At 40.0% G+C, this 22773-nt stretch overlaps 1 protein-coding gene across 1 annotated transcript in view; it reads left to right on the top strand.

Annotated features, from left to right (window-relative positions):
* LOC309552619 (dynein axonemal heavy chain 3-like) overlaps positions 1–22773 on the top strand; it is a 1537563-nt gene that overhangs the window by 1465703 nt on the left and 49087 nt on the right. The window contains exons 53-54 of the mRNA XM_082253560.1: positions 12233–12370; positions 21969–22229. Of these exons, the coding sequence (XP_082109686.1) occupies positions 12233–12370; positions 21969–22229 (399 nt within the window). The remainder of the gene's footprint in view (positions 1–12232; positions 12371–21968; positions 22230–22773) is intronic.

Raw genomic sequence — 22773 nt, 5'->3', positions numbered from 1 at the left:
GAGGAGGAAGTAACTAGGAGACATAAACTGCTTAGTTACATTATATGAATGTATTGGCAGTTATATTAAATAACTGCAATACATAACAGCATACATTTTTTTTTACCTTTTTGCTGTGTTTTTAGAAAGTGAAAATCTTGAAGTAAACATTGTCTAGACAATAGTAAAATTATATCACATTTATTATACTAAATAAATGGTGACCGTCTAGGGAAAGTATGGTGTGTTTAAGAAAAATGTGAACTAAATGAGATATTATGCACCATTAAGTGTACATTAAGTACAGGAGCAGTATTATTGCAAAGCTTTTCAAGGTGCTGCTTTGATGCCTGAATATCTATGCAAATAGTGATGTACTGAGGGTCGGTATCATCAAAGGTTTAAGCGTGTCCTATGCTCCTCTACTTGATAGCACTGGCTATGGGATGCTAAGGCATAAAAAGCTAGAAGTAGGGTTTAGAAAAGGTTTGCAGTGATGTGTTAGGTATGATTTATCACTTGATGGTGATAATATATACTATTGTGTACTATACACAATCATTCTTTACACAATTTTTCCAAAATTCCTTTTTTTTATCTTTCTAAAGAGCAACTTCGGACAATTTCATAGATCGAAATTGTGTTACTAATTTTAAATGTGCTAAAAGAAGTGTTTCTTTATTTTTTTAAGCATTTTAGATCCCACAGGGGACCAAGTGCATGTGGCACTTGGTTCTGTTCTCATCCTTAGCCCCTTTGTGCATTAAAGCACATTTTTTTTTCTGTCTGTGCTGTCGCTCCACCCAGGCTGAAGCCCAATTTATGGGTGTTCTCGTGGAGAAACTATAGCTAGCACTGTAGTCACCACTCCCTCTTTCAAATTCCCCCCCTGTGAACATCCATTCAGTGCTGATTGTTCAGAGATGTGTGGCACATTGTTTGTTTCCTAGCACTTACAGATCTATCACACAGTACTGTCTGCCCCTAGTAAACATACACTGTACCGAAGACCTAACTGATTTTTAGCTTGATTTGTGAAAAGAGCCGACCCCACCCCCTGGTGTTAAATGTCAGATATTATCTTCAGTGTGTGTCTGCTGCCAGAGACCAGAGATATCAATCAGCCCACATTAAGTATTCATCTATTTGCTAACAGTATAGCCGGGGGGCGTGGCCTGGCGCGGCATGTGAAAGGTCGCGAGTGAGCGGAGCTCCGCCAGACTGATCTCCTGTACCCCTGATCCTGCAGCCCTGCGGGCACAATAATCCTCCCCACACCTCTCGTGGATCCTTGACACCTACCTCATCATGTCCCCGCCGAAGAAAGGCTCTGAAGCCCCGGCGAAACTGGCTTCATTCCGGTGACAGGACAAGGAGGCCCCAACCCAAGATGTCGCCGATTCGACTCCAGAGGCGGGGGGTGCCTGAGGGCCCTGCAACAACCAAGGTGCTGGAGGCAATCTCTACATGCCAGGCAACACTGACAACCAAAATTGAAGAGGTAAAAGTTGATATCTCTTTGTTAAGGCAGGATATGCAGAAGCTAAGGGACTGGGTCACTGAGACTGAACACAGGATTAGTGAGGTTGAAGACTCCCCCCCCCCCCCCTGCAAAACTCCTCAGACAGGCTACAGCACCAAGTGAATCTTATTCTCCAAAAGCAAGATGACATGGAAAATAGGCTACGCCGCTGAAATCTGCAGTTTATAGGCCTTCCAGAGGGTTCTGAAGGTGCAGACCCTTCATCCTATTTGGAGCAATTACTCATACAGGCCTATGGCAGGGATTCCTTCTCACCTACTTTGGCAGTGGAGCGTGCACACCACCTTTCGGGGCTCCCCCCACCCCAGGGAGAACCTCCCCGCCCCTTCATTGCAAAATTCCTGAACTATCGGGACATCGATGCCATACTGCGCCTAGCCAGAGTAAAAGGGAACATCCTATTTGGAAACCACAGAGTGGCCATCTTTCCAGACTTCTCTGCGGAAGTTCAGAAGCGCCGCAAGAGCTTTTTGGAGGCCAAACGCCGTCTGCGCATTAAAAATATCAAGTACTCCATGCTGTATCCAGTCCGCCTCAGAGTGGAGGGAGAGGACCGCGCACACTTTTTTGAGGACCCTGAATCCGTCATCACCTGGTTAGAACACCTGGAGGCCAGAGCTTGAACAGTATAGCCAGACAGTGGTGGGGGGAGAGGGTAAAAACTGTGTGCTGAGAAACTGAGCCAGCTGCGGCTCAGCCACCTGGGTGGATCCCAACATTAAAGTCAGGATCCCTCCAGAGCCCACTTTTGCCTGCAGGACTTCATCCTGTGGACTTATTGCCTGAATCTGGGTCACAAGAGTGCAGAACTAAGTGTACTCCTATGACCCACAGGAGAAGTAGGGGTAAAATCCCATTGGCTGTACTTCTCCTTTCATAAAAATTTAAAAAATGTAGTGAATTTTCTTCTTTAAGGCAGGAAATTATAGATTTTAATTTAACAGCTGTCCTGTACCAGAAGATATCACTTCTGGGGGTTGGACTGTTGTATCATATTGTACAGTATGTCGAAGTGTTTCCACTTCCATAAATTGGAGGATGCAAGGAGCAAAAAGGAGAGAGATACAGTAGTTTATTAAGTAGAATTGTTGTGTACAGGCACTTCTGAAATTGTAGGACAAATATAAGTGTGGGCAGGTCAGGAATGCTTTGCAACACAGTAAAAGTAAAAGAATTGCTCTTTCCAGCAGTGCGTGGGGTCTTAAAGAATTTAGTTGTTCCTGGATATAAATAAACCAGTGGTAGGTAGTCTGTGTAAACTGTGTATATTTGAACACTTTATTTTAATTTGGAACAAAAAATACTTGTCAAACAAACCTGATTTCTTTTCATGAGGAGGTAAGTAAAACGTTGAGCAGAGGGGTGGCTGTGAATGTAATATACTTGGATTTTGCAAAAGCGTTTGACACAGTTCCGCACACACGGCTAATGTGTAAGGTAAAGTCTACAGGCTTGGAAAGATCAGATTGTAAGTGGATAGAAAAATGGCTAAAAGATAGAATTCAGAGAGTAGTGGTTAATGATTCTTACTCTGTATGGTCTAAGGTTATCAGTGGTGAATCAAGGTTCAATGTTGGGACCCTTACTTTTTTAATTCTTTATAAATGATATAGGGTCTGGGATTAGAAGTAGGGATGATCGAACGGTTCGGGTCGACCATCGGTTCGGCCCGAACATTGGATGTTCGAGGTTCGGCCGAATTTAGAACTTTTTGCCCAAAAAGTTCGGAATTCGGCAACCAGAACCGACCAAAATGCAATGGGACAGGGAATGGGCTTTAAAAGCCAGTGATTGGACCAGAACCATCAGTAAAAGCCAATTGAGGGGCAAGAGAATGCTAGGAATGTGATTGGAGTGACTAGGGGGTCCATAGTCCAATCATTAGTGAATACGCCCCCCAGTATATAAGATCGCCCCCGCCAAATTCCTAGCATTCTTGTATGGGACATGGAAGAGAGTGGAATGCTGTTCTGTTCTAATGTGTTACAAAGTGTCATTTAGCTATTTTTAGTGTGAGGAAAGGGATATCTAGTGTAGTTAGAGTGCTCCTTTTACACTTTAGTTAGCTTCAAAAATTTAGTTTCTGTAGGGAAAGTGTTAAGTGTAAGGGGACCGTAGTGTAGTGTAGGGTTAACTGACAGTGACTGCTATGGAAGGGTGACAAAACCCTTCCATAGCAGGGTGACCGCTATAGAGAAATGATAATTTCTCTGAGTTGCTTCAGAACTGGAATATGGCTTCTCACCAACCAAGCATTTTTTTAATGCTGCAGGGGTTGCCACTGCCAGTGCTTTTTTGAGGACATGTTTGATGTCAGACATGACATCTGAACATGTGTATAGGGGGTATATATACACATATATGTCTGTATATATATACCCCTAGACATATATAGGTGTGATAGTAGCAGAAATATATGCTTGCGCTAATGAAATCATTTACAGTAATGTGTTTCTGCTACTATCACACCTATATATGTCTAGGTGTGTATAAACATATAAGTATGTGTGTATATATACCACTATACACAAGTTCAGATGTTTTGCCTGCCTCAAAAGAACCCAAAAAAATGCCAAAAAAAACGCTAGCGTCAAAAAAAAAATGCCCAGCTGTGTTTTTGCTGGCATTTTTGGGGGGTTTTTGGAGGCAGGCAAAACATCTCAACTTGTGCACAGTACCACTATACACAAGTTCAGATGTTTTTCCTGACTGCAAAGAACCCAAAAAAATGCCTGCTATTAAACCGGCAAGGTGTGGAAACCGAGAAGCCATACTCCTGTGCTGAAAGTGTTCTAATACAAACAATCCTTTTTTTTTATGGTTCTGGACATGCTACAGAGCTGAAACTTCACAGGTACACTGTTAGACCCCCCGGACACAAAATCACACAAAAAAAGTTCTTAAAAATTGTCATTTTTGATAAAAAAGCCAATTATTGAAAATTTTTTTAAAAAAAAGAGATATTTTGATTTTTACTTTGGATTTCGTATCTGGGGGGTCTAAAAAGTGTACATGTGAAGTTTCAGCTCTGTAGCATGTCCAGAACCATAAAAAAAAAGATTGTTTGTAAAACTCTCATGACATGATATATAACCGAGTGTTCATACTCGGAAAGCCACCAAAGCATTTATTTTGTGTACATTGAAATATACCTAGTTAATCCTGTCTTAAGCTGTCCTTCCCATATTCTCTGTGTCCCCACTCCAGGTTGAGATTTTGTAGACCAGCTGGTGTCCTCTACGGAGCATGCTCAAATTTCAGTTCCCTCGGAAGCTCTTCATTTCCCTCTTTTTAGTAGTCACACATGTCACACACGAGAGTCACACATGTGGGTGTATACAAAGAAGTAAATGACACTCCCCTCCCTCCCACCGCCTCCATGTCCTCCTATTGCTAAATACCATAAGGTTGGGATATAGTATGCTGATTGATTACATTCACCAAGAAACTCACAAAGATGCAAATTTTGTTATAAATCCGTAATAAAAATAACAAATGTAATTACTAATACCTGTAAAGTAAAAAAAAGAGCCTTGGATGTAGAAGTCATTCCTCTCTGACTCTGCCTAGACCAGATTAATGCACAAAAAATACATATTTGCTGTACAATAAAGATTTATTGGAAGCTGTAAAACAGTTATTTGATATTTATAATTTTAATTGCTCTTCTGAAATGTTTTTTAAGTCATGTGACTGGCACAGCACCAATCTGTGCAGACACACAGCATATATCAGCAAAGTAATAGAAGCCACTCCGAAGGATCTTTCCCAAAGAACAGTAAAAGATCATGTAACCACACAACAGCACTGCAGGAATTAAAAAGAGAAATACATTGGCATGATATATATGATTTATGTAAATGAATTATGGCAGTTAACACTTCTCTGTTTAGCATCACTTTAAAGCCTTACTAATGCTACACTTAGGTGGGCATGCTCTGGTGTTCTCTTCTTTGTATACATGCAAGCTTTAACACTGGTTTCTTAACCTGTACTCTAAGCATTTCATGCTGGTTATATTACCAGTGTAAAAACTGGATAGCCGAGTACATCAGTTCCTTTAGATGAAGAGTAGGTTGTGAGGCAGTTGCTATATGCTGATCTTTGCTACATGGTGACAGCACTATGAACCTCAGTCACCTAACCTTTGGGGTCACTGTTCATGAAATCTCTATTCTATCCATAATAATGGCTTCAAGCAGTTGGATGATCTGTCAATCTCCTGCCTCAGGATGCCAGATGTTCCCAGGCCTTGGTTGAAAACCTGATTAGCCGGGTTTCCTTTTTCCAGTCTGAATAGGAAAAAACAGCAAAAGTGCTTACCTATATTACAGCAGACATTTAAATCAACAAAGAAAAGACAATGTGGGATATAATATAATAACCAGTGAATTATAGCTTACAAATGTGAACTTTGGTGTAGTGCGCATCTTTTTCAAACACATACTGTCATTAGTTATATTAAATGTACTGTAAATGATCAGTCCACTCAAAAATGATATTTGGCTTTTTAGAAGAATCCTGTGAATTAAACAAAAAGCATGATTTGTTATGTCCTAGGTCTCAGGTGCTCAAATTGGCATCGCAAGCCTGAATACCTGCAACTGGATTTAAAACATATTTTAGGCAGTGTTTTAAACTGCATATGCTATGTAGAATAATATGTTACATTTTTATTTGACCAACTCACCTTGTTATAAGGGTAAACCCAGGTGAGCTACTGCCACCAAGATGTCACCAATATGCTTTGCTTTTAAGATGCAGTGAGAATACACTATTTACTGTATTACCTTGATGGTGTCTGGATACCCCACTCTAGATAAGAGCAGAAGATCCCGAGAGCTGCACATCAGAACAAGACCTGTGTGTAGACAAGTGGCAGTCTCAGCCTGGACCCCCACCAGGCCATGCTCCCAAATGCATTTTCATTGTTATTGTCTGGAGCATGGGTGGGCTCCTTCCCAGCCAGCACCCAGGCACAGGACTACACTTCCTAGCAGCCTGGGCAGCTAACAAACATACCGTGGGAACCCCTCACTGGAGGCATAGTTTGAGGAGGAAACTTACTGCCATAAAATTCCCACAACACAGGGGACAGGGCAGGCAGCAGCAAACAGAGGGGAGAAAATGTATGGCCACGTGGAAGAGCAGACAGTTAAAGGTAAACATTGAATCCCATGGCCATGGGCTGCCTGCCCTTCACAAAATCTTCCGTTCTGGTCACCCATATCAGACAGGATGTGTGGAGAGGCTCTGAAGAACTCATTTCTTTTTAGCCCCAACAGTGGTGAATGGCACAGGAGGTAGTTTAGTGGCCAACAAACTACTTCTCTCCCCCTGGCAGCATCCCTCCCTTTCCCACCTGCTGCCTGCAGCTGCTGACCGGCACTGTGTCTGGCCAGCTGAGCATGAGCGTGGGGGGGGGAGTGCTAGGGCTTGGGTGGGCTTGGTAAAGATGTGTTTACCAGCCCCCTCCCTGTAGTACAGTGGACCGAGGCAGCTATCGCTACCAATGGCTCCTGTGTCTGCTGACCGCTCAGCTGATCAGCTGATCATAGTAAACCGAGTGTTACTATGTGTAAGACTGACAGTTTATGAATGGATAAGGAGTCTCTATACAGACTGCTCATTCATTCATGTAAAGTGCTGCAGTGAAAGGGACTTTCTTAAGTCCCTTTGTTTGTCTCAGAGACAGAGAGAGAGATGGGGGGTCTGTTTAGACCTCTGATATCTCACCAAAAACCTCCTTCTTTTGGTGAACTCACACTCCGCTACACGATATATATGGGGAATATAAACACCACAAGAATAAAACACCAGAAGGAGGTGGAGAGGAGTGAGATTTCTTCCCGATTGATATCTCTACAGGGGAAAAAGCGTTGTTTGACTCAATGGTAAAACATGAGTCAAACGTAGAGGTGAGCTGCTTGTGAGCACGGGAAAAGCACACATTAGCACCTTTGTGTGTTGATTGATATCACCAGCACTTTACTATTGTTAAAGGCACGGCATGGTGGAATTGCACTAAAGGACATTATCATATGATAATATTTCACATGGACTTTTGAATCACTCATTTATCTATCATATGTTTTTGTTGCACATATTTATAGAAATTCGATATTTATTTACTAGCACTTAAGTGGGTCTTTATTTTGCTCCCTAATATCATTGTGGAGTGAAGTACCATTATATATATATATATATATATATATATATATATATATATATATATATTATTTTTTTTTTTTAAATAGTATAAAAATAAAAGGTAAAATAATAATAAAAAAAAAATTAAAGCGCACCGTCCCTCTGAGCTCGCACACAGAGGCGAATGCATACACAAGTCGCTCCCACATATGTAAACGGTGTTCAAACCACACTTGTGAGGTATCACCGTGATCGTTAGAGCGAGAGAAATCATTTTAGCCCTAGACCTCCTCTGTAACTCTATACTGGTAACCTGTAGAAGTTTTTTAAGCTTCGCCTATGGAGATTTTTTTAAGTACCAATGTTTGTCGCCATTCCACGAGCGTGCACAATTTTAAAGCATGATATGTTGGGTATCTATTTACTAAAGGTAACATTATATTTCACATTATAGAAAAAAATCTGGGCTAACTTTACTGTTTTCTTATTTTTTAATTCAAAAAAGTGTATTTTTTCCCCAAAAAATTGCATTTGTAAGACTGCTGCGTAAATATGATGTGACATAAAGTATTGCAACATCCTCCATTTTATTCTCTAGGTTTTATGCTAAAAAAAATATATATATATATATATATATATATATATATATATATATATATATATATATATAGTGTTTGGGGGTTCTAAGTAAATTTTCTAGCAAAAAATACAGATTTTTAACTTGTAAACAACAAGTGTCAGAAATAATCCTGGACCTTAAGTGGCTAACTTTGTATTGACACCCGCAGCCGTTCGCAGAGGGCCAGCGATTCAGATGTGATGCGAGAACCCGCACTGGATTTTCAGGGTTTCCCGCATCGCACCAGTGTAAACCGAGCCTGAGGGGACTTTTCAAATTCTGAAATCTGTAAGTGAAAAATGGTAACCTCTGGATTTTTTTTTTCAGTTTTCACCATTTCACAAAAATGTATAATTTAAAATGTAAAAATATTTGTTACTTATTAACTCAATACAGTTTTAACTTTTATATTTAGTAGGAATTTTGTACATTTTGCCATATGTGAATCCACTATTAATGATGTTAGTGTAATTTTAGCGAACATATTGGTTTGATAAACATTTGCGCAAATATCGCAGTATCTTAAAAATCAATAGCACCTTCTTTTTATTCTACTGGCCATGTGCTTTCAGAAAATATATGGTTTGGGGGGTATTTTATAAATGCTGTAAGTGAAAAAGTTAAATTTTTGCGTACGTACGATTTTCACTATTTCTTAAAAAGGGGAAATTTAAAATGTACAAATATTTGTTATTTATTAACTCAATACAGGTTATATATACAAGCTTTTATATTTAGTTGGAATTTAGCAGGAATTTTGTAAAATTTGCTGTGTTTGGATCTGCTATTAATGATTTTAGTGTATTTTTAGTGTAAATATGGATTTGGTAAACATTTGCGCAAATATCGTGGATGTCCCTTTACATCCTCCCGTGCATGATCTGCCTGCGCAATCCCTGCAGGCGCACACAGTTGGCTCTTTGATCAGCGAGTTAATGAGACTCCCGACCCCTTACCACGTGATCAGCTGTCAGCCAATGACAGCTGATCACGTGATGTAAACAGAGCCAGTAATCGGCTCTTTTTTTCCCCTCACACTGACAGCCTGAAGAGAAAAAAAAGCCACTCAATGGCTGCTGTCGGAGGGACATTGGTCCCAAAGAGGGAGAGCAACTGTTGCCTCATCTGTGCCACCAGTGCCACCTATCAGTGCCTATCAGTGCTGCCAATAAGTGCCTCATCAGGGCTGCCTATCAGTGTCACCTACCAGTGCCTATCAGTGTCCATGAGTGCCACCTATCAGTGCTACCTATTAGTGCCCTTGATTGCCACTCATCAGTGGCACCCATCAGTGTCTTTCAGTGCCACCCATCAGTGACACCCATAAGTGACACCTATCAGTACCCACCAGTGCCGCCTTATCAGTGCAGCCTATCAGTGCCCATCAGTGCAGCCTATTAGTGCCCATTAGTGCCGCCTCATCAGCGCACATCAATGAAGGTGAAAAATGACCTGTTTGCAAAATTTTATAACAAACTATAAAAATTGTTTTGCTTTGTTTTTTCAAAATATTTTGTCTTTTTTTGTTTGTCCAGCAACAAATAAAAACACTTGTAATGATTAAATAAACCCAAAAGATAAAAATTGAATTTGGGTACAGTGTTACATGACCGTGCAATTGTCATTCAAAGTGGGACAGCACTGGGCAGGAAAGGGGTTTATTTGCATAGTAGGAAAGTTGTTAAAAAACACTAAAAACTGTAAGGGAACAATGAAAACCTTCAGATTTTTTGAGAAATGTGGTTCTTTACATTTTTGCGTACGTTCAACGCTGTAAGGGAAAAATAAAAAAGCAGAGGAGAAATTGCAAAAATGACCTGGCCAGCTAAGTTTAAAAGTGGAGCACAGGGCCTGGCAGCGAAAGGGTTAATAACAAACTGACTGTCATCAGGGCTCTGCTCTGCTTTGCTAACCCCTAGATTGAGCTGAGAAACATACTTATTTCCTATGATAACCAGCTCCATCTAGAGAACATTTGATTTAGCCCCATTTATACAGAACAAATATACATGCACTTTTAATTGACGTACGGCTATGGCTTTTTTTTTTTATAAATACACTCATACTCACATACAAAGAATAGCTTATTTATATATTCATATTACATGGTTACATAGTTAGTGAGGCTGAAAAAAGACACCAGTCCATCCAGTTCAACCTATGATGAGTGTGTGTGTGTGTGTGTGTGTGTATGTCAATAGTACCTTGAATACACCTGTATGTTGTGGTCGTGGTCGTTAACCACTTTACCACCGGAGGATTTTGCTGTCTTACGTCCAGGCCACTTTTTGCGACTTTAACTGACAATTGCGCGGTCGTGCGACGCCATACCCAAACAAAATTTACGTCCTTTTTTTTCCACAAACAGAGCTTTCTTTTGGTGGTATTTGATCACCTGTGCGATTTTTATTTTTTGCGCTATAAACAAACAAAGAGCGTTTATTTTGAAAAAATAACAATATTTTTCACATTTTTTTATATGAAATTCCCCCAAATAAAAATGTAAAAATCAAAATTTTTTTAAATTTTTGGCCAATTTGTTTTCTGCTACCTATGTTTGGTAAAAAAAAATCACAATAAGCGTATTTTGATTGGTTTGCGCAAAAGTTATTGCGTTTACTAACTAAGGGAAAGATTTCTGTCATTTTTGGTGTTTTTTTTTTTTAACGAGTAATGGCGGCGATCTGCGATTTTTTTTGCGGGACTGCGACTTTGCGGCGGACAGATCGGACCCTTGACTGACATTTTTGACAATTTTGGGGGTACCAGTGACATTACTACAGTAATCAGTGCTATACATATGCACTGTTACTGTAAAAATGACACTGGCAGGGAAGGGGTTAATTTTATTGGAGAGGGAGGGGTTAATGTATGCCTGGTGCTTACTGACGTGTGTGGGGGGAGGTGACTGAGTGACACAGGGACAGATCGCAGGTTCAGCTATGCTGAACCCTGCAATCTGACCCTGCCTGTCACTTAGGAGATCCGCCCGCTTTGTTTACACAAGTGGGCGGATCTCCAGACTCGATCCCCCGATGATCGGGGAAGAGCAGCGCTGATCACCGCCGCTCCTCCCCTGGCCCGACTCCCGCTGTGACTGAAAACAGCGGGAGCGAGCTTCCGGCGGCGCACGCGCCACCCACAAGGGGAGGATTCCAGCGTAGGTCTACGTCGCTGGACGGGAATAAGCCACTTTGCCGCAGTACAGTCAACGTGACTGGTCGGCAAGTGGTTAAGGTGCCCATCTAATAGTGTTTTGAAACTATCGATGCTCCTTGCTGATACCACTGCTTGTAGAAGAGAGTTCCACATCCTTACCGCTCTGACGGTATAGAACCCTTTACGCAGTTAAAGGTTTTATATTCCCTTTCACTGAATAGTTTGTTCCCTATGCTAGGGTCACCAGTACGGTATTTGTACATTGATATCATATCCCCTCTCAAGCGTTTCTTCTCCAGATAGAATAAGTTCAATGTTTGCAGTCTTTCCTCATAGCCGAGATCCTCCAGTCCCTTTATTAGCTTTGTTGCCCTTTTCTGGACTCTCTCCAGTTCCAGCACATCCTTCCTGAGGACCGGTGCCCAGAACTGGATGGCATACTCCAGATGTGGCCGGACCAGAGTCTTGTAGAATGGGAGAATTATTGTTTTATCTCTGGAGTAAATCCCTTTTATTACATGCTGCTTGCAGCAACTTGACATTGCATGCCATTGCTGAGCTTGTCATCTACTAGGACCCCCAGGTCCTTTTCCATCTTAGATTCCCCCAAAGGCTCTCCCCCTAGTGAGTATCTTGCGTTCGTATTTCTGGCACCCAAATGCATTACCTTACATTTTTCAACATTATACCTCATTGGCCATGTAGATGCCCTTGTTTATTGTAAATGACTTTACTGGCATACATAAATGTTTAAATGTGTCCTGTTTTATTTTTCATTGTAGGTTTGGAAGAAGCTGTTATTTGGTTTGTGCTTTTTCCATGCACTTGTTCAAGAGAGGCGAACATATGGATCACTTGGCTGGAATGTAGCCTATGAATTCAATGACTCTGACCTAAAAATTAGTGCTAAGCAGCTTCAGGTACTATTTAGAGTCGGTCTAATAAAATAATATACTTTTTATATAATAGTAGAAGAAAGCCTTAATAATCCATGGTGTCAATGGTTATTTATAATCAAGATGCTGGCTGCCAGGCAACAACAGGTAAGTATATGAACTCAACCAGTTTTCTTGACATGGTGAAATCTCATCATTGATAATATCTTTCTATAAATGTCATGCAATCAATGAAGTGAGTATAGAGAGACAAACTAATATTTCTTACCCTGAGCTGTTCTGTAAATCCTAAAAGAAGTATATTTGTGGAATTTCTTAAGAATATTGGAGAAATGGACGATGAGAAACAGAAGCAATGTGTGATTTTTTTTTTTTTTTTTTTTACCTTACATGTCGAAAAATCCTTTTTTCACCATTTTTCTGTGAATTTCTTATCTGAGCCTGAGATGATGGTGGGTCAGTTTAAAACACATCCAATACCACATCTAAATTGAAAATGAAAAATATATATATATCATAAGGTTTGAACTGCATTTCAGGTTTCACTGTATCAGCTGCGTTTTTTAATATATTCAAGGTTGAAGTTAGTTTGACTTAGATGGATGCAGTTTTATAGCTGTTGCATGTCTTCAGACTTCAGATCCTAGAAAAATGTTGCAAATCATTTGATCACTAAAAAAACAGCCGTTGTCCACCATGGGCAGGGGAGCAATGCAGGCTGCCAGTTGCTTTGAAAAAAAAAATGCCTTCCAGTTTCCTTTTAACCCAATAAATTTCCAAAAAACTTGTGCGATTAACCATTATTTAATAGAAAATAAAAAGGCAAGGAAATTGTTCATGATAAAGCCGATTTAAACCACTTATTTTTAAACCCATGGATTTATAAAAGGTGAGAAAATGACTTGAAATTAAATATTCAGTGTTTAACATCGAGAAAAGCACAGTCGTTTTATCTTCATATCTTATAGCGCTTGGTTGGTCTTTAAACTGCTCTGCAGTTTATTTGGCTTTAAGATTTTGTTTCAATCTGTACCTTAGAACAAAAGTTGATGGAAGTAAATGAGAGCGTAAAGGGCACATTAAATAAGATGCGAAGAGCAATAAAATACCCACAGCAAGATCGTTTTCTCTAGAACACAGAATATAAAACAACTGAGCTCCAAGTTTATTGCCACAAAGCAAAGTCCAACGGAGCAGTGACTTTGTCAGGTACAAGTTCTTCTAAATATAGGTGACAGACCCTTTATGTGGATTTGTATATAGTGTGGGTGGGGCTGAATACCTTAACTGGTGAACAAACCTCAATGCAACTATATCACAGATAGGTAGTAAATGTCTCTGTGCATACAGTATGTCCTAGATACTTAAGTGCACTAGTGGAACTTTTCTTAAAGTATTAAAATGAATTGATAACCCGAAACACAAAAAAAAAAAAAACTGCAAACCAAAAAATATTTCAGTGTCCTAAAATATATAAATATGTAGGTAACTAGTAAAAATATATAATTGTTATTAGAAATATATATATATATATATATATATATATATATATATATATATAATTGCATTTTGATGCTCCTAGTATGTAAGTAATATGATTGAATATTTAATTAATAATTTTAGACACAGGTAGATCTGTCCATCCATCTAAGTCAGTCTTATGTATTTCAATAGCTGCTATACATATTAATGGCAATCTATTATTAAACACTGCCACCTAGTGACAAAGCGAATAGCTGCTTGTATCTTGCTGACAGGCCGCACACAAAAAGCAGAAACCGTGTGGCTTTAAGGTTCTCGTGTGACAATTATAACAAATGAACATATGGGAAATTATAATTAGCACCATAATTCAATGCACATTGAGAAATGTCATTGGATATCTAGGGCTTAAAGTCCACATGTAAAGGTTTACTGTATATTCCACTATAATTACCTATACTCTGCTTAGAAATGTCTCTTCTTCACATATGATGCTTGCAGGCTACTAACGTATTTCTGTAAAGGTAAAGTTGTTTTTTTCTTTTTGAATATATCACTATTACTGTATAATAGCAGTGCTGACAAAGCAGATTTTATTCTGCTGCTTGTCAGTGATAATGCAGTTGGTAACCTTTATCTGAAATACCTAATTTACTTTTGCAGTTGGTTTTGCAGTTAACGTTTTAGGTTCATAAAATACAAAACTTTGAAACTAAAATATCGCTTTATTGAAATGTATTTCACTTATGATAAGCTGTGCATGTACTGTATAGGTTTGAAAAAAAAATCTGGGTTTTGAAAGCCTCATTTATACTGTATGTGTCTGGTTTCTGTCTGATTCAGCAGCCATTTACTGGCACGTGGCAGCATATGCCAATATAGGTTTGTGGCATATATCCTTATTTCCAAGGTTTTTTTCATAAATGCGTTACTAGGTTTATGCGACAGCAAGCAGGTGAGAAAATATGGAGTGAGACTACATAAGAAACAATCAAGAATTACTAATAAAATTCATTTATTGGCATTTGAAAATGTCATGAATGTAATATTGGGTGTATTATAAATGATGAAAATGGTGCTGGGACCTTGGGGGTATACTCACACTACATGCAGTGAGGACTGTGTTGAGTGGCTATTCCACCACATGAAAAGGTGTAAAAAGGGTGCGCTGATAAAATATAAATAAGCTGCAACCAAAGGTCCAAATACCTGATTTGGAAAATGTGAATGAAAAATAAAATAGTCTGGTGCGCTAAATTCAAATAATTACTGATAGGTGATAAACTACAAATGTAACAACCTGTAGTAGAAATAATGCAATTGAACAATTGGTGTAACAGTAGTGCTGCCCACAAACAATAAAAATAGTGACTGTGAAGTACCCCCAAAAAGGGTGTACTAACAACCAATAAATCAATAACACAATGTACACTGTTATCACAATATAACAAAGTATTGACTAAGGTAATTCCCACTAACAAATAAGAAAAATATAAGCGTGAGATACCCCAAAAGAGGGGTGTGATCGAAATCCAGTGAATGGTGTCCCAAATTAAATGTCCAACACCTTACAGTTCTGGATAAACGCTAAACATTAATGTCTTCAAGTGATGAAATGAAATTCTATGGGGAGTATTCAAAAGCAAAAACGTGACTGATTCTTATATTGTGAGAGTTGTATATCGTTGAGTTTGCTAAAGACAACAACATCATCAGCGGTAATCAGCACGGGTTTACAAATGGGCGTTCTTGTCAAACCAATCTCTTAACATTCTACGAGGAGGTGAGCTGTGAGCTAGATAGGGGCAGACCAGTGGATGTGGTGTACCTAGATTTCGCTAAGGCGTTTGATACAGTTCCCCACAAGCGCTTAATTTATAAAATAAGGTCTGCAGGTATCGACAGCAGGGTTTGCTCTTGGATACGGAACTGGCTAAAAGGCCGTGTCCAAAGGGTGGTAATAAACAGCGCATACTCAGACTGGGCTGAGGTAGTAAGCGGGGTGCCCCAGGGCTCAGTCCTGGGACCAACCTTGTTCAATTTATTCATAAATAACATTGAGGACGGGATCAGTAGTTCCTAATCAGTTTTTGCAGATGGCACAAAATTGGCCAGGGCAGTAACTGCACAGCATGAAGCAGATATCCTACAGAATGACCTGGACAAAATAACGGAGTGGGCAACCACATGGTAAATGAGGTTTAATGTGGAGAAGTGTAAGGTTTTGCACTTGGGGACTAAAAACATAAAAACACAATACACGTTAGGAGGGGAACCCTGGGGGGAATCAAAAATGGAGAAGGATCTGGGAGTCTTGGTTGATGATAGATTAGGCAACAGCATGCAATGTCAAGCGGCAGCTGCCAAAGCCAGCAGATTATTAGCATGCATTCCAGAGATAAGACTATAATCCTTCCACTTTATAAAACTCTGGTCCGACCGCATCTGGAGTATTCTGTCCAGTTCTGGTCGCCAGTCCTCAGGAGGGATGTGCTGGAGCTGGAGAGAGTCCAGAGAAGGGCAACTAAACTAATTAGGGGATTGGAGGACCTTGACTATGAAGAGCGTCTGCAATCGCTCGATTTATTCTCCCTGGAGAAGAGACGTCTGAGGGGGGACATGATAGCAATTTATAAATATCTTAATGGGGATCTCAGCTTAGAAAAAAAGCTGTTCATTCGAAGGGATTGCATGAGGACTCGAGGACATACAATGCGATTAGAGGAGAAGCGTTTTAACCTCAGGCAATGAGGGGGGTTCTTTACTGTTAGGGCTACAAGATTGTGGAATTCTCTACCACAAGAGGTGGTTTCTGCGGGAAGTATGGTGGCTTTCAAAAGACTCTTAGACTTACATCTCAAGGATCAGGACATTAAGGGCTATGTGAGATGATTAAAGCCACACACACCTACACAGGTTGAACTGGATGGACTATTGTCTTTATTCAACCTCACCTACTATGTAACTATGATTCCCACTACCTTCAGCATTTACTTCTTACCAGCAGGTGGAAGTATAAGGGCAAAAAACAGCCACCCCCAAGAATGATGACTCCCTGTGCAGTAGAAGGGATTGTGCGCTTCTTCACACTCCGTGGAAGAGATACCAAAATAGCCTCCTACCAGATGGATGCCGTTCTAAAGCATATATCTGCCCCTTTAAAGGTCTCCTCCAGTCTGTCACAGTGGATCAATGCTCAGGTTACTTGTCGGTGATCTTTAATGGTTTTCTATGCTCCTTTAACTTGATTCCCAGATATTCTGATTACTGTAATTAACGTTTCTTGGCTGTAGATGAGTAATCAGGTATGCTTCACGGAAAACATTCTTGAACCACATTTGCAGTGTTATAGAATGCATTATCCAGCTGAAAGAAGCCACTGACACCAGGGAATATAATTTCCATGAAGGGGTGTACTTGGTCAGCAACAATGTTTAGATTTCCCAGCAGAACATTGTCCAAAGCATAACTCTTCCTTTCCTGGCTTACCTTCTTCCCATAAAGCATCCTGGTTGCCATCTCTTCCTCAGATCTTTCAGAGTACTTCCACTCCGTGAAGCATACCCGATTACTCATCTACAGCCAAGAAACATAAATTACAGTAATCAGAATATCTGGGAATCAAGTTAAAGGAGCATAGAAAACCATTAAAGATCACCGACAAGTAACCTGAGCGTTGATCCACTGTGACAGCCCGGAGGAGACCTTTAAAGGGGCAGATATATGCTTCAGATCGGCATCCATCTGGTAAGAGGCTATTTTGGTATCTCTTCCACGGAGTGTGAAGAAGCGCACAATCCCTCCTACTGCACAAGGAGTCATTATTCTTGGGGGTGGCTGTTTTTTGCCCTTATACTTCCACCTGCTGGTAAGAAGTAAATGCTGAAGGTGGTGAGAATCACGATATATAAGAATCAGTCACGTTTTTGCTTTTGAATACTCACCATAGAATTTAATTTCATCACTTGAAGTCATTAATGTTTATCGTTTATCCAGAACTGTAAGGTGTTGGACATTTAATTTGGGACACCATTCACTGGACTTTGATCACACCCCTCTTTTGGGGTATCTCACGCTTACATTTTTTTTATTTGTTAGTGGGAATCACCTTAGTCAATACTTTGTTATATTGTGATATCAGTGCACATTGTGTTATTGATTTATTGGTTGTTAGTACACCCTTTTTGGGGGTACTTCACAGTCACTATTTTTATTGCTTGTGGGCAGCACTACTGTTACACCAATTGTTCAATTTCATTATTTCTACTACAGGTTGTTACATTTGTGGTTTATCACCTAGTAATAATTCTTCGAATTTAGCGCACCAGACCATTTTATTTTTTTATTCCACCACATGACAAGGTCAAATACCTTATCTCCCTATCTGCCCAGTTCACAACACTACTATTGCGGTGGTGTGAGCTAAAAAAAAGTGCTGCGTGAGGTACTTTTTTAAGCACAGTGCAAGACAGTTCACAGCCTTGAACCGCATGGCCAGCAATTGAACTTTATGAGATGCCTGTGCTGCATCTTAATAAAGTTTGTTTAAAAATAAGAAACTGAGTGCCGAGATCTTCGCATCATCACTACGCTGATCTTGGCTGATCCACACCGCACATCAGCTGCGACTGGTGTGAACATACCCTGATTGCCCATTGAAGAATAGGTACTGTTGGGGTAATAAGAATGAATGTGACTCAGCTGAGCAAACTAAATATGAGTGAGAAGATGCTTTATATGCTTCAAGCATATGGAGAATATTGGGTGGGGAGGCACCTGTATGACAAATTTTGGCGCAATCCCCTGGTTAAATAGGAAAATACAAAATGTATTCCAGGTCTCCCTTAAAGGGAGGAGGGAAAGAAGGGGAAAAGGAAAAAGGAAGACACTGGAAAATGAGTATTTTTATTGTGCCCAAAAGTCAAACACCATGTATCATGACTAAAAGCAATGTGTTTTTATTATTACATACAAGAAAAAAAATTAAAATAGCAAAAAATATGTTTTACATAAAAGTATGTCATGTTACACATACACTGAACAAAATTATAAATGCAACACTTTTGTTTTTGCCCCCATTTTTCATGAGCTGAACTCAAAGATCTAAGAGTTTTTCTATGTACACAAAAGGCCTATTTCTCTCAAATATTGTTCACAAATCTGTCTAAATCTGTGTAAGGCCCCTTTCACACAGGCGGACCGTTCAGATCCGCCTGTCAGTTTTTTTGGCGGATCTGAACGGTCCCCCCATGCATTCCTATGGGGCATCGGATGTCAGCGGAGACATGTCCGCTGACATCCAATCTGATCCGATCCGTCAAAGCTGGACGGATGGAAACCCTATTTTCCAATCGTCCAGCGGATCGGATCGGATGATATCGGATGAGAACGGACCGACGATCTGTTCCCATCCGATTTCCCCCATAGAGATGCATGGGGAACTGAAAGCTGTGTCTCCGCACACAGCGCGGAGACACAGCTGTCATCCTCCTGCTCAGTGTGGGATCGGCGGATCGATCCCCCGCTGAGAAAAACGGACTCCGTCCAACGGACGGAGTGTGTGAAAGGAGCCTTAGTGAGCACTTCTCCTTTGCTGAGATAATCCATCCACCTCACAGGTGTGGCATATCAAGATGCTGATTACACAGCATGATAATTGCACAGGTGTGCCTTAGGCTGGCCACAATAAAAGGCCACTCTAAAATGTGCAGTTTTATCACACAGCACAATGCCACAGATGTCGCAAGAGGGAGCGTGAAATTGGCATGCTGACTGCAGGAATGTCCACCAGAGCTGTTGCCCGTGAATTGAATGTTCATTTCTCTACCATAAGCCGTCTCCAAAGGCGTTACAGAGAATTTGGCAGTACATCCAACCGGCCTCACAACCGCAGACCACATGTAACCACAACAGCCCAGGACCTCCACATCCAGCATCTTCACCTCCAAGATCGTCTGAGACCAACCATCCGGACAGCTGCTGCAACAATCGGTTTACATACCAAAGAATTTCTGCACAAACTGTCAGAATCTGTCTCAGGGAAGCTCATCTGCATGCTCGTCGTCTTCATCGGGGTCTCAACCTGACTGCAATTCGTCATCATAACCAAATTGAGTGGGCAAATTCTCACATTCAATGGCGTCTGGCACTTTGGAGAGGTGTTCACTTCATGGATGAATCCTGGTTTTGTTAGATCTTTGAGTTCAGCTCATGAAAAATAGGGGCAAAAACAAGTGTTGAGTTTATAATTTTGTTCAGTATATCACCATATAGTACAATGTTCTAAGTATGGAGTAATCACAAGGTTCGAACATATCTAAACCAAGAAAAATGATGTTATATATGACAGCTTACCAATCCTGGGTACACCCTAATCACCCCATTCATATTAGCATTATCACTCTTTGTGCCAGCAAGAAGATGGGAAAGATCTCCCTCTTACCGGCTCTGCCATAAGAGAAGTGTGCTGGCAGGGAGATTGATCTCCCTGCCAGCGTCATATAAATGTAGACACACGTGTGCTGGAGATTTAGGGTACACACCCTAATGCCATAGGCTGCACACACCTATGGTTTGCTTTCTTAGGCTTTGTTTACTTCAATTTGACCTGGTTATCCTGCCCTGTAACACACTTCCTATCCTAGGGTGACAATGCTCACTCACTTTACTGTATCTAAGGAGTAGTAGCATTTTCACCCTAGGACAGGACGTGTGTTAGGAGTACAGAAACTGTCCTCCTCTCCTCTTTATTTTTGCATATTTCACATGTGAACTATTTGTAAGAAAAAACATTCTTTATTTTATTTTTTTGTAACTAATGTTTTTCTGTTTATATTTGTGCACAACACATATATTTAGGCACTAGAGTGTTATATTTATGAGGTTGGCACTATTAATTACGTATCTCCTAAACCTTGTGGAGAACCATCCCAGAAGAGTTATAGCTGGAAAGGGTGGGCCAACTCAATATTGAACAAACATAGATAGTGGCGCAAACAGGGGTGCATCTATAGTGATACACAGTTCATGCAGTCCTTTGAGCTTAGGCTTTGTTTGTGAGGTGGAGGATACACAGTCTGTTAGCTCAGGGCCAGCCTTAAGGGGGGGAGCAGAATCGATCTCCAAACAATCAAAAAGGAATGAAAATACAGGCGCCTCTGAGTGTAGACTGTTAGGCATTTACTGATGAGATAAAAGAATAAAACTTACATAGAGGGAATGGTAAAAAGGCACATGATCCGCATGATACGGTGAATGGAAGCTGCTCTCAAGCTTGAGAAAGGAGCGCGCACTAAGTGTAATTCCCTAGTGCGCATGCTCCGAAGCGTGTCACGAAGCATGCCAGTAACGTCATCTCGGATGATGCTGCATTCCAGCCAGTATCCCAGCTTGTGTTCCTGCCCTCGCTTCCATCTGTCCACCATCTTACCTACATCCTGCCGGCTGGTACGGCCTTACGAGTGGTGGTGACGGCTCACAGTGAGGACCAGCGCATTCACTGGATCATATTATGTGCCTTTTTACCATTTCCATCATGTGAGTTTTATTCTTTTATCTCATCACTAAATGCCTAACAGTCTACACTCTTCTTATCTGTATCTGTATCTTCTTTCTTTTTAACTCAGTATTGAACCTTACGAACTAAGACTGGGGTGCCATTCAAGTTCAAGTTCATGAGTTCTAAATAAATCACATGATGGAAACTGTATTGAGCTATATTAAATGTTACTAATATTACTCCTCAACTTTTACGTTCTCAGTGTCCACACACACAAACACTATATATATATATATATATATATATATATATATACACACACACACACACACACACAATACTGGAGTACCAGACTTTGGTAGTTAAGACTTTATATGGAGGAGGAAAGAAGGGTAAGTTTTTTGTTTTTTGTATACTTAAGTCAAATCATTTATGGCTCTATTGTGCTGCACATTTATACGTATGTATGTGTATGATGCATAACCCCAGTCACATCTTTATTGCACGGAGATGATAAACATTTATGCTAAGCTTAGGAAATGGCCATGAAGACGTTAATTAAAACAGTACATTTTGGCACTAGCGATGGTACAGTAAAATTACTTGCTTAATTAAAGCTAATCTATTTTCTATGTGTTGTAGAGGTTCATCAATGATTATGAACAGACCCCTCTAGATGCTGTCATTTATCTTACTGGGGAATGCAACTATGGAGGAAGAGTCACAGATGAGCACGACAGGCGGCTTCTGCTAAGCTTGCTAGACACATTTCTTTGTGAAGCTGTAATTACTGAAGACAATTACGCATTTTCTCCCAGTGGAAAATACTTTGCTCCAAAGAACGGTACCCATGACACCTATATGGAATATATAAAAAGTCTTCCTCTCAATGCTGATCCGGAGGTATGCACTCTAACAACAAGCCTTAATAGATGCCAAGGAAAATTACAGCTTATTAATAGAAATAGTGCTGTAAAAGTGATACGCTTATTCTCACTAATTAAGATTAATATTGAATTGGGTTGTCAAAAGGTTACTTCACTTTTCTAATTAATCAAAGGCAAGTAGCCACACTATATTTTAAATATATGTTCATGCAACAAATTTTTGCATGTAATTACTGGATTTATCTGCGCTGCAATTGAACTTTAAATGATAATAGAGTCCAGTACAAAAGGTTACATGATGAATACATATATACATTGATTTATGACATAACATTTATAACCCTGCAGTCATAGAAGACAAAAATCAAGAGCCAATAAAGCTAGAACAAAAATAGCACAAAAAGGATATATATAAGTAAACTGTCCTAAAATAGGTAGTTTAGACTAAGTATATTTTGAAAAATACATCAGCAGAATATACCCTCAGTGAAAACTGCCTATAGGATAATTCCACTTTCATGGAAAATATGATGGAACACCTCCAAAAATGTCATTTCCTG

This window comes from Pelophylax lessonae (genome assembly GCF_965119305.1).
Source record: "Pelophylax lessonae genome assembly, chromosome: 4".
NCBI lineage: Eukaryota > Metazoa > Chordata > Amphibia > Anura > Ranidae > Pelophylax > Pelophylax lessonae.
This window is presented reverse-complemented; position numbering and strand designations above follow the sequence as displayed.